We start from the raw sequence: 10,543 nt of genomic DNA on the forward strand, positions 1-10,543 counted from the left end.
AATCTTTCATATGGGAGCACCCATATTTACTTAGATATAGCACAAAACATACTGTTGGCCTTGAAAAGTGAGTGGAAATGCTAAATGTACTGGCCCTCTTGTAGTCTGTTTTTGATAACGCTTGGGACTAAAAGAGCTAATGAGTAACTTTGCTTTTTCAATAAATATATATTTTGCATTCAAATTCCCATTGTCTGAGAGCAATCAACGAGTCTGGAAAACAAGGTCAACTGATTAAAAACAAAGACTGTGACGTAAATTAGAGAACATTTATTGCACAGTCTAAATGAAAACTCTAGCGCAACAACAAGCAAATAAGCCGACTGATATGAAGGATCATTGTGAATCCACTTTCAACATTGTAGGCCGCTTGGCCCGGCATCCGCCTCATTTGTTCCCGGTTAGCAACAGGGACCTTTTGGAAACGCAACTTGGTTCGACCTCAGCTTCTCTCTCTCTTGGCTTGCTGCGTCCATCCTAAAGGCCGCATTCGCGCATTGATGAGGACACCCCCACGCTTGTGGAATAACACCATTCAGACTCTGCATGTCCAACAAAGTGGTCTCGCAAAAAGTCTTTTTCTCTGCACGTTTACTAAAAAAAAAAAAACAAAAAAAACCCAAGCAAAACAAAACAAAAAAAACCCCTTTAATCAAAATTTGAAATTTTTTGTTTTCGAACAAAATCTTTCAAGAGAGTGTACTCATACACACACACACACACACATAACTACGGTACATACATACGTGTGTATATATAGATATATATGTAAACACATACTATGTATGTACTGCATATTCACACAACATGAACATGCTTCATGTGTATGTACAGTATATACTGTAGGTACATATATACAGTACAGTATATATATACACACACACACTGTACATTAGTGCTTCTCACTTATATTATGCAAAGCCCCCCCAGGAAAGAGAAAACATTTAGCGCAACCTACTTGACCCTCCTACCATAATTAAGATTATAAATACAAATTTTAAAGATATACCTAAACCTGTATCCTTTTTAACTGACATAACTAAAAAGCAATATAAAAATAAAAAATAACTGTTTTTTTTAACAGCTTAATGCAGGTTTAAGGATTGTCTAAGCTAGTTTAAAGTCTAAACATGTATAAAGATGAACTTTATTTTTTCAATAAACGAAAAATTTTATGATTATTAGTAATGTTAATGTATTGTAGTTTTAAAGTTATATATCTCATGATTTTATTGGTCTGGACCACTCGGGAAGAGATTACCCTCCATAAGGCCTGGGGGAAAAAAAAAAAAATAAAATAAAAAAAGTCAATTCTTTGTTTATCACAATAACAAAAACAAATCTGGTCATCTGTGCCCTTCCCCAGAGGTGCTCGCCCCACTATGAGAAACACTGATGTACATGAACATGCTGCATGTGTTTGCACATTATATATATACACACACACACATTTTATATATATATATATATATATATATATATATATATATATATATATATAATGTATATACATACATACACACACACTATGTATACACACACTGTACATGAATGTGTGTGTATGTATGCACATATACAGTATATGCACATACTGTGTGCGTGTGTATATATATATATATATATATATATATATACACACACACACACACACACACACACACACACACACACACACACACACACACACACACATATATGCATAAGCATATACTGCAAATATGTACATGTATGTATATGTCACATCTAGGCGCACATGCACGCAGTCAGACAAAGGCGCCACCTTAGCGTGTCAAAACCAAGTAGAACGGCGCAAAGGCGCCCGGCCCGGTTCGAACCGAACAAAGATCTGGGCCCGCCTCAGACGTGCGCTAGCGGAGGGAGGAAGAGGAGGCGGTGTCCGAAGGCTGCTGGCCGGCGGGGCCCACCGGGCGGGGGTTGAGCCGAGGGGGCGGGGGGTTGGAAGGCCGGATGAGGGGCGGCGGCTGCTGCAAGGCGGGGCGGGGCTGCTGCGAGGCCGGGTGGGGCTGCTGCAGGGAAGGGCGGGGCTGCTGCTGGAGGGGCGGCGGCTGACGATGCAGGGAGGGTGCGGCCGGCAGCGATGGACGCAGGAGCGGCGGCGGCTGGTGGAGGGAGGAGGCGGGGCCAGCCACAGCCTGAGACGAAGACGAGGCAGCTGCCGCGGGAGACGCCCCCGACGCCGCCTGAGCCTTTGAATGAAAGGGCGGAGCCTAATTGGGGCCCGTCCGCTACCCGCCGTATCACCTACGCGGGGCCGGGCCATTCGGCCCCCAGGTTCCGTCCGGCTTTTTTCTTTGACAAAAATGTCATCGCTAAGGTTACACCTGACTAAATATCACGCGGCAACATTTGTCTGGAAAAACCATACAAGCGAGAGCTGCGTCAAAGTGGAATCACAGCTCCGGAAGCCCTCTTTTTCTGACTCATCTTCACAAAGGAAGAAGAGCTTGGCGGTGGGGCATCGACTTGCTCGTCGCACTCGCTCATTCGCCAATCACGACCGCACATTTGTACGGGTGCGCTTTTGTGCCAGCGACGACGGGACGCTAAGAAGCAAAGCCGGCGGCGGCCGATGCGACGAATGGCCCGGCCCGATGGCAAGCGCGCTTGCAACTCCAATTCACCTCGTCGTCCTCCTCGTCGGTGCTCCTCCCGGAGGGCGTGGCCGAGGCGGTTTTTGACTCCTCCCTGGACTCGGCGCTGCCGTCTCCTTGCTCCGCCTCCCACTCCTGAAGGACCTCCTCCAGGTTGAAACGGCGGCGGTAGTTGACAAAGAAATTCTTCACCTGCCCCAGCGTTTTGTTGCCAATGACGTCAGCGATGGCCTGGAAGTCTTTGCCGTACTTCCTGACCCCTGAAAAGACACTTGTCATTCAGCCGCGACATTATCAGCGGATTTGCCTGTGCCGCTGCCCGTTAATTTTTCCGGCACGAGACTGCGTCCCCTTGGGTCGGCGTGAGCCTGCCGTGGCTTTGTCAAGCCCTCAGAGACTATTTTGTGATGAGGGCAATACTGTGGTACCTTGGGATAACGACGTGTCAAGTCGAAAAAACAAAACAAAAACGCTCTCTCGTTAGCTATCTGCTCTGACGCTAGTCGTTTAGCTTCCTGCTGATGTGGAGAGGGGGGGGGGGGGGGGGGGGCACCCAGCCATCTCTCTAACAGGCTGTACACAGTGGCGGTAGGGAGTTCAAATTAGGATCAATTTTGTGGCAATGCCAGTAGACTTTCCTCACTGTCTTTGACATAGATTAAAGAACCTGAAATGAGTCTTCGTTGAAGCTGACGTGCGCGTGCCGGCGCAAGGCGGGAAAAAAGCACGAGGACCCGCCAACACCCTTCCCTTGGCACACGGGAAGCGACGGGAGCCCCGGCCCGACGAGCGCCCTCCGATTCCTTGCCGGATCTTTACAAAGCACGCCGAGGAGTCACCTTGCACGGCCAGCAGCTGCTCGTCGGTGGTCCAGCGGGCGTTCACCTTCTGCGCGCTCTGAAAGCACCGGCGGCAACGTGAGACGGGGCCGGCGCCGGTCGGTGGCCGGCTCTGGCTGCTGACCAACCTCGGGCAGGCGGAAGTCATCGATTCCACACTCCAAGACGTGCTTGAGACCGCTGTTCATTTGTTTGGCGTTTTGAACCTGAAGGAGACAAACAGCGACACTTGCTTGCCTTGCCCCTACCGTAGTTGGCCATTGACTCTTTACTCAGCTAGCTCGTGGGAACAAGACAAGCTCGGCGCGCCACGAGAGGGAGGTTTCTTTTGGGCCTCTTGAGCAGAATAACGAATAACACCTCGCCACGCTTTTAGCAAGGGTGCTTTGGTAGACGTCACTGAGCGACCATAGAGGTCCGCCGCAGTGGAAAAATAAGCCAGACTCCACTTTATATGCTGGCATTTGCATGAGCGATTGCAATCCAGTTTACTCCAAAAATTGATAACTTTTTGGCAACTGGAAATTTGACCAGTGGGATATTGGAGGAATCTCTTCTAGTGACCAGCTCATGACATTCATTCACATCCGCTGCCCCCTAGCGAACAACTACAAAAACCTAAATCTATGCCGCATTTGAACTTTTTTTTGGAGAGGAGAGCTGCTGAAGATGTCATATATGTGAAAAGTCAGTTGTTTTGTCCTTGATTTTTTGTTTTGGCCTATTTGCCAGATTTTTCAAGAGACCTTCTGACTTGAGGTACGACATCACAAAGGTCTGCCTTGACCCGGTCAAACGATAATGCACGCCGGAAGGACTGGCGAGGCCCGAACTCCAGTAGCGGTGGGCGGCGCCTCCTACCTGCCTCTTGAGGGACACCAGCTCCATGTCCAGCTGGCGTAGGAGCGCGTTGGCCGCGGCGGAGCTGCAGGAGACGGCCACCACGTCGTCCTGGGTCAGGTACATGCCTTTGGGGGGGCGGCAGCGCGAGCGCTGGTGGTGGCGGTGCTGTAGCATTTGGTGCTCCCGCCGACCCGAAGCCGACTTGGAGGCCGGCGCTGGCGCCTCAGCCGGGTTCTGCTGCAAACGTTGGTCAATCGCATTCGAATCAGATGGATGGACGGCCGGGCAAGCGGCGGCCTCACGCACCTCTTTCTTGGCTTCCTTGTTGGGGTCATAGTCGCTGTCATTGGGCTCGGCCGCGTTTGCTTCCTCGGGCTCCTCGTCACTACGACGACACCATCGACAGGGTGGGTTTTGAGGGTCCGGGACATCGGCCCCGGATGAGAATGTGCCTGAGGCTTAGGATTAGGCGACACCGTTGCTTGATTTGGATTTCTATCACCGTCTGTTCAATGGAAGCGGCGAAAAAGCACCGAATCCGGGACGGAAAAATTGTTTCCGACTGACGCCGCTTACCGCGTCAAATATGAGCACCCACGCGCAGTTGCTTAACTTCGGCCACGACCAACTTCTTCGCTGCTGCCGGCCATTGAAGTCGTCGTTTGTTGCCGACCAGGTTAGAGTTGGTGTTAGGGTAACTCTAATCTTTTGCAACCGGCAGTTGCGGCGGAGGCATTTGCCCATCTTGTCTTTTCAAACTAGGGATGGATGTCATTTCAAAGTATCGCTGCTGCTAATATTGGTGGTGAGCTTTATCATTGGGAACTTTGAAAATCAGGAAATTTAACAGTGGGAGAGTTGGGAATGGATCTTTTCATTCCGTTCAGAGGAAACATGGCTACATCTTGAAAATGACCGTTACTTGAGGGAAACCATGTAACAAAAGTACTCGTGCCATCCGTGACACTAACTTCGACAAGAATCGAGTGCTAATGCAAGGCCGGGGACCAACCTGTCGCCCTGGTTGCTGCGGCTGGCCAGTTTTCTGGCTTGGCGATCCATCAGACTGGTTCTAGAGCGAGTCTTCTTCCATGAGTAGTAGTACTTGACCAGGCTGGAGATGGATTTATCTGGAAGCTGAAGCAACAGCGTGCAATCACGGCCGGGCCGACAGGAGGCGGCCGGGAGGTGCTCTCACCATCTGCTGGATGCGGTGAAAACTCTTGCCGTGAAAACTGAAAGCTTGCTCGAACAGAACCTTGTCCTCCACCGTCCACTCGTCGGGAAAAGGCGTGAAGTTGGGGAGGTCAGCCAAAGATTTCTCGATGTTGTGCTTGTGCCAGAAGAGCATGCCCAGCGCCTGCACGCACGCCGGTGTTGGCCTTCGCAAGGTATGTAGACCTGTCCCCCCCACCCTCCCCTACACACACACAAACTACCTGCTCCACGTTGTAGCCGTGCTTCTCTTTGGCCAGCGCGATGTACTCATCCACTGCCCGGGAATAAAGCGTGAGGTTAGGGCTGCCTCGCCAGGACGCGCCCAAGGCGCACGGCACTCACGCTTGGCATCCTCAATGTGGTGATGCGGCGACCACACCAACATCCCGCCGTTGTCCCTCTCCGAATACTTGCAGGAGCCTAAACCAATCACGTTGTCAACATGGTCATCTCGACACAAAAAAAGACTGCGGCGCCACTCTCGGGTTTGTCGCTGTGGATTTTAGCATATGGGCTTAATACGCCGACCCTTCAAGTAGAGCTGCCATCACAACTACAAGCGCAATGATTCGTTTGACGGAGAGTCAATCAATTCCAGCAAATAAAAAAGTCAAAAAAATAAAATAAAAAACAGAGGCCAGAGTCGCAATCGTTCGCTGGCTTCATCGGATAGACAGACACCAAAGGCAAGCGCAAGAAGGTACGGCACCTACCTAATAAATACTTAAGAAAAAACAAGGTTAAGGAATCTAAGTTACGTTATCTGTTAAATTACTAAACAAATTCTACCCAGCTAAGAATTATTTAAAGGGACAGTGTGTAAGATTTAGACCTTTTTTCATTACGGACAGCAGGAGGTGCTGCATTTAACATTGTCTGTAGCTGTAACAAACATGGCCGCCTCCGGATATGTGTCACCCCCCATGTAGTATAATTTAATGAGAACTAGACCAATGATTACATTTAAAACATACTGTTGGTCATTAAGAACACATTCATTTTTACGTTTTTGAGCTTTACAATCATGTAATTTATTCTTTTTTAATGAAAAACAGTATAAATCTTACACACTGTCCCTTTAAGTAAAAAATATGATCAAGATATAGATATCCTTAATTAATAAGTAGTTTTTGTCAGAAGTGCCCAGAAACTGTTAATTTATTTTGGAATTGTCGGTCTGTAAGTTTATTATGGCAGAAATGATGTGATTTTGTTTACAATACTTTTGATAATGATGTCAGGATTGTCTGGAAGAATGTTTTATTTGGCTTTGCTGAAAATAATAAAGACAAAGTTGATTCTATTTCTTGATTAAATGTTTCAATGTTTTTGTCAAATATCACTTTCATTGCTCAGACTTTAATGGATAGAAAACCATGCTTTAAAGTGTTTTGTAACGAGATTAAACAGCATTCTTTTAATTAAATATTCAGAAAATAATAAGGCTCAAAAACAAGAGATGTGATAAATTAATTGCATTAATATAAATGCTTGTGCCCCAAGCATAATTATTTATTTTGTCCTTTTCTTTGTCTCTTCTTTTGTATTAACTTGAGATGATCGTTTCTGTATTTTTCCTCGATATACTACATTCTACTCATGTGTTTTACTGCTTACAAAAAAACAAAAACTAAAGGCGAGCGCAGGAGGCCCTCCCGTGCGCAGATGCGCGCGAGGTAGCCTCGGTGACCGCTCGGTGCCTCCCCGTCCGTCGGGCAACGTCGACTCGCTACTAGTCACACGAGAAGAGCCCGAAAACGAGACGACGATTTCGGTCCTTCGCGCTCTTTGTCCCCCTCCAATCAGTCAAGAGAGGCCAAAACAAGAAGGGCTTTAACCGTTTACCGCCTACGATCGGACCGAGGCTACCGCGTCCACAGTCCGAAGCACAGAAAAGTGAGCTCACCGGCATCGAAGTCGGGAATGTTGGCTTGGTAGTCCGCTCCGACCCGCATGCCGACATCTGCGGAAAAGCCGAGCAAAAGTCACAGGGCAGCACCAGAGCGGAGGGCGCGCTCGCTCGCCGGCCGGCCGGCCGCCCGCTAGCGCGCTAGCCGGCCGCTAGCTCGCCGCCAGCCCGCTTCAAACCCAGCGCTCCGGCGGCCGAGCGTGCAGCCCACCGTGCTCGTCGTCGCTGCCGCTTTCGTCCGTCAAGTGTCCGTTGGACGCGTTGGACGGACTCTTCGTGCCGTTGGAGCGAGCTTTGCCCAGGTACTCTGAGCCCTTATCCATCATGCCCGGCATCCTGACGAGCCCGCCGAGAGGCTTCCTGGGGTCTGCTGGACACCTCGCCGACGGACGCCGCGAGAGACAGAAAATGTCCGCCTCAGTCACCTCAAACAGGCCGCGGACGGCAAGGGCGGGGCTCCAGGCCTGCAGCTGGGTGGGAGCTCGGTGGCACTCCTACGGTGGCCGACTCGGCTGAAGCCGCGAGGCGGCCATCTTGCGTTGCCACCGCGTCACTGACGGCTTTCCTTGTTGCTGGCGTTGCCTTTTCCGCCGGAAACGTGATCGACGCCAGCATAATGCTGTGGCGTAAAAAAACAAACTTCTGTCGGCGTTGACCATTCAGGGTTGAGGGTTAGATAACTTTTACGGATTGCACTGTCAAAATCTGCTAAGAGGACAGGATAACTTTTTCTCTTTTACTTCTTCCTGAACTTTTACTTCTTGAACTCATAAGCTGAGCTCAAGGATAACGTGTATATGACTTCTCTTATCATTCTTTTGTAAATAAAGAAGTCCGCTTTCTTCACATTCATATAAAGAGAAGCAGCACACAGAAATAGTTTGCTCTTGAGTAATTTGGCGTTATATTTGTGCCACAATCACGAGCGCGCGGAAAAAATTTTGAGCGGAGAAAATCAAACTGAGCGAGCGAAAACAGATTTTGAGCGCAATAGCATTCTCCCGCTCAACATCTCGCTTCCGCTCGCGATACTCCTCCCTCCCTCGCTCAACATCGCGTTTGCTCGACATCGAGCTCTCGCTCGCTCGAGTCGTCCTCTGCGCTCGCTCAGTTCTGCTCATGCCTTACATTTGTGCCACAAAACCAGCCAATCAGAGCTTGTAAAAGCACATTGATTGCCAGCTTGGTATCCAATGAGATTGCGGTAGACTGTGGTATTAAAACTTGTAGATGGAAATTCAGCACTTGGAAGTGAGTTGATTTATGTGTGTAATAGGATGGACTGTCAGGCCTTCTCTGCTGGCCTAACATAACCTGACATCATTATCATAACTATAATAATTATAATAACTAGAATGGAAGTCAATTTCATTTTAAATTCCTTTTTACTAAATTTATTTATATTTATTCTGTTCTTTTCGTGTCATATTATATCCATTTGGTTATGCTGCTTCTAATGTTGTAGTTTTAAGTTGGTGTTTTTAGCCAATTAGAGTTCAACTAACTTGTGTCGCCAGGCTGTATGTAATCTGCCTGCTCCTGGAGACGCTAGGGCATTCGCTTCAACAGTTGCGGGCTTATGCACAAGCGCAGATGGATATGTGAGCAGCCCGTATAACTTAATAGACAGCTGTAATAGCCAATCCAGTCATAAGCTCGCTAGCTAGAGGCCTCACATTGAACGTTGAGTGGATGCTCACTGCAGGAAGGCGATGCAATGCTCAACAAACAAGCTATCTGGTGTTGACTTTTGCGAGAGGCGTAGTGTAGCTATGAGCTAACCTATACCGACTTGGCCAATTTTCTGTCTGGGCTACTAGGGGCGCGAGCTAACCCTGGCAAATAGTGCTACTGGGGATGCGTTTTGTTTGCGAAGGATCAATTTGGTGTTTGGAGCTACAATGGATTTGCAAACTTCAATTGTTTAACCAAGGCAGCAGCGAGACACCAAAGCATGGGTGGACACACACGCTACAGTGATTTTAAAAACTTCTAGGGACACCCGAGTGGCTATCCAGCATTGTACATCTCAGTTCGAAGGTAAAGAGAGCTCCTCAATGTGCTATGGTGCTTTTAAAAACTTTTGGGAACACCCGAGTGGATACACTGGACATCTTAGTGCGAAAAGAGAGCATGAAGAGGTCAAGAAAAATCGGGAGGTATTGAAAGGACTGATCAATTGTGACTGCCGTTTGTTTTGGTAAGTGCAAGCCTTTTCTTTTTTTATTGTTTCAATTTTAATGTGTTTGTGTTATTTTATTTCATTCAGGAAAGAAATAAAATGTTGTTCTTATATTAAACTGCGATTTGTCATTTGGACTTCATAAAGTTTTGTGGATATTTATTTGAAATTATTGTTAATTTTTTAGTTTTGACGGCATCGAGTTTTAATGGCTGATGTCCCATGGACCATATCTATCTATCTATATATATCTATATATATCTATATATATATATATATATATATATATATATATATATATATATATATATATATATATATATATATATATATATATATATATACAGTGATCCCTTCTACTATTAACTACTACTAACCCTAAAAATAAAAAACATTTCGGGCATCGAGTTTTAATGGCTGATGTCCCATGGACCATATCTATCTATCTATATATATCTATATATATCTATATATATATATATATATATATATATATATATATATATATATATATATATATATATATATATATATATATATATATATATATATATATACAGTGATCCCTTCTACTATTAACTACTACTAACCCTAAAAATAAAAAACATTTCAAAATAAAAAAAAAAATTCAAAATGTGCACAAATGTACAAAAAAATGAAAAAAGCAAAGAAGTACATTATACAGTACTGTATTAACCAAATAACGAAGTAATATTAGTTAATAACTATGTTAAGAATTCAAGCGTTAGAGTTTTTTTCTTATTTTGAAATTCATACTTTTAATTTGTCGCGTTGCATTTCCGTTTCCTGTTTTTCGTTCTCACTGCGTCATTCGGCTGTGACAGGGACGTAGTGAATGACAACGTAAGCTCATATTTATAGTTTATTTTCATTTATGTTGATAACGCACGCTACTGCCTATGTTTAGTACGCGATGAGT

The 10,543-nt window shown here is 46.3% G+C and overlaps 1 protein-coding gene across 3 annotated transcripts; it reads right to left on the reverse strand.

The window, feature by feature from the left end:
* On the reverse strand, positions 1 to 7,878 carry rcor3 (REST corepressor 3). 3 transcript variants are annotated; one of them, XM_088420309.1, is made up of 12 exons: positions 7,633 to 7,878; positions 7,419 to 7,475; positions 5,855 to 5,932; positions 5,734 to 5,786; positions 5,493 to 5,654; positions 5,307 to 5,431; positions 4,601 to 4,679; positions 4,313 to 4,528; positions 3,580 to 3,657; positions 3,452 to 3,509; positions 2,643 to 2,872; positions 1 to 2,207 (listed from the first exon to the last, which is right to left on the reverse strand). In XM_088420309.1, exons 1-12 carry the CDS (start codon positions 7,754 to 7,756, stop codon positions 1,869 to 1,871), a joined length of 1,599 nt encoding a protein of 532 aa, XP_088276435.1. In that variant the 5' UTR covers positions 7,757 to 7,878; the 3' UTR covers positions 1 to 1,868. The 3 variants fall into 3 exon arrangements, with proteins under 3 accessions (XP_088276435.1, XP_088276434.1, XP_088276433.1); XM_088420308.1 differs by having other exon boundaries at positions 4,313 to 4,531; positions 7,633 to 7,877; XM_088420307.1 differs by having other exon boundaries at positions 4,313 to 4,679.
* Between the last annotated feature and the right edge of the window lie 2,665 nt (positions 7,879 to 10,543).

Source organism: Hippichthys cyanospilos, chromosome 7 (assembly GCF_059441005.1).
Source record: "Hippichthys cyanospilos isolate Australia breed blue-spotted pipefish chromosome 7, RoL_Hcya_1.0, whole genome shotgun sequence".
Classification (NCBI taxonomy): domain Eukaryota; kingdom Metazoa; phylum Chordata; class Actinopteri; order Syngnathiformes; family Syngnathidae; genus Hippichthys; species Hippichthys cyanospilos.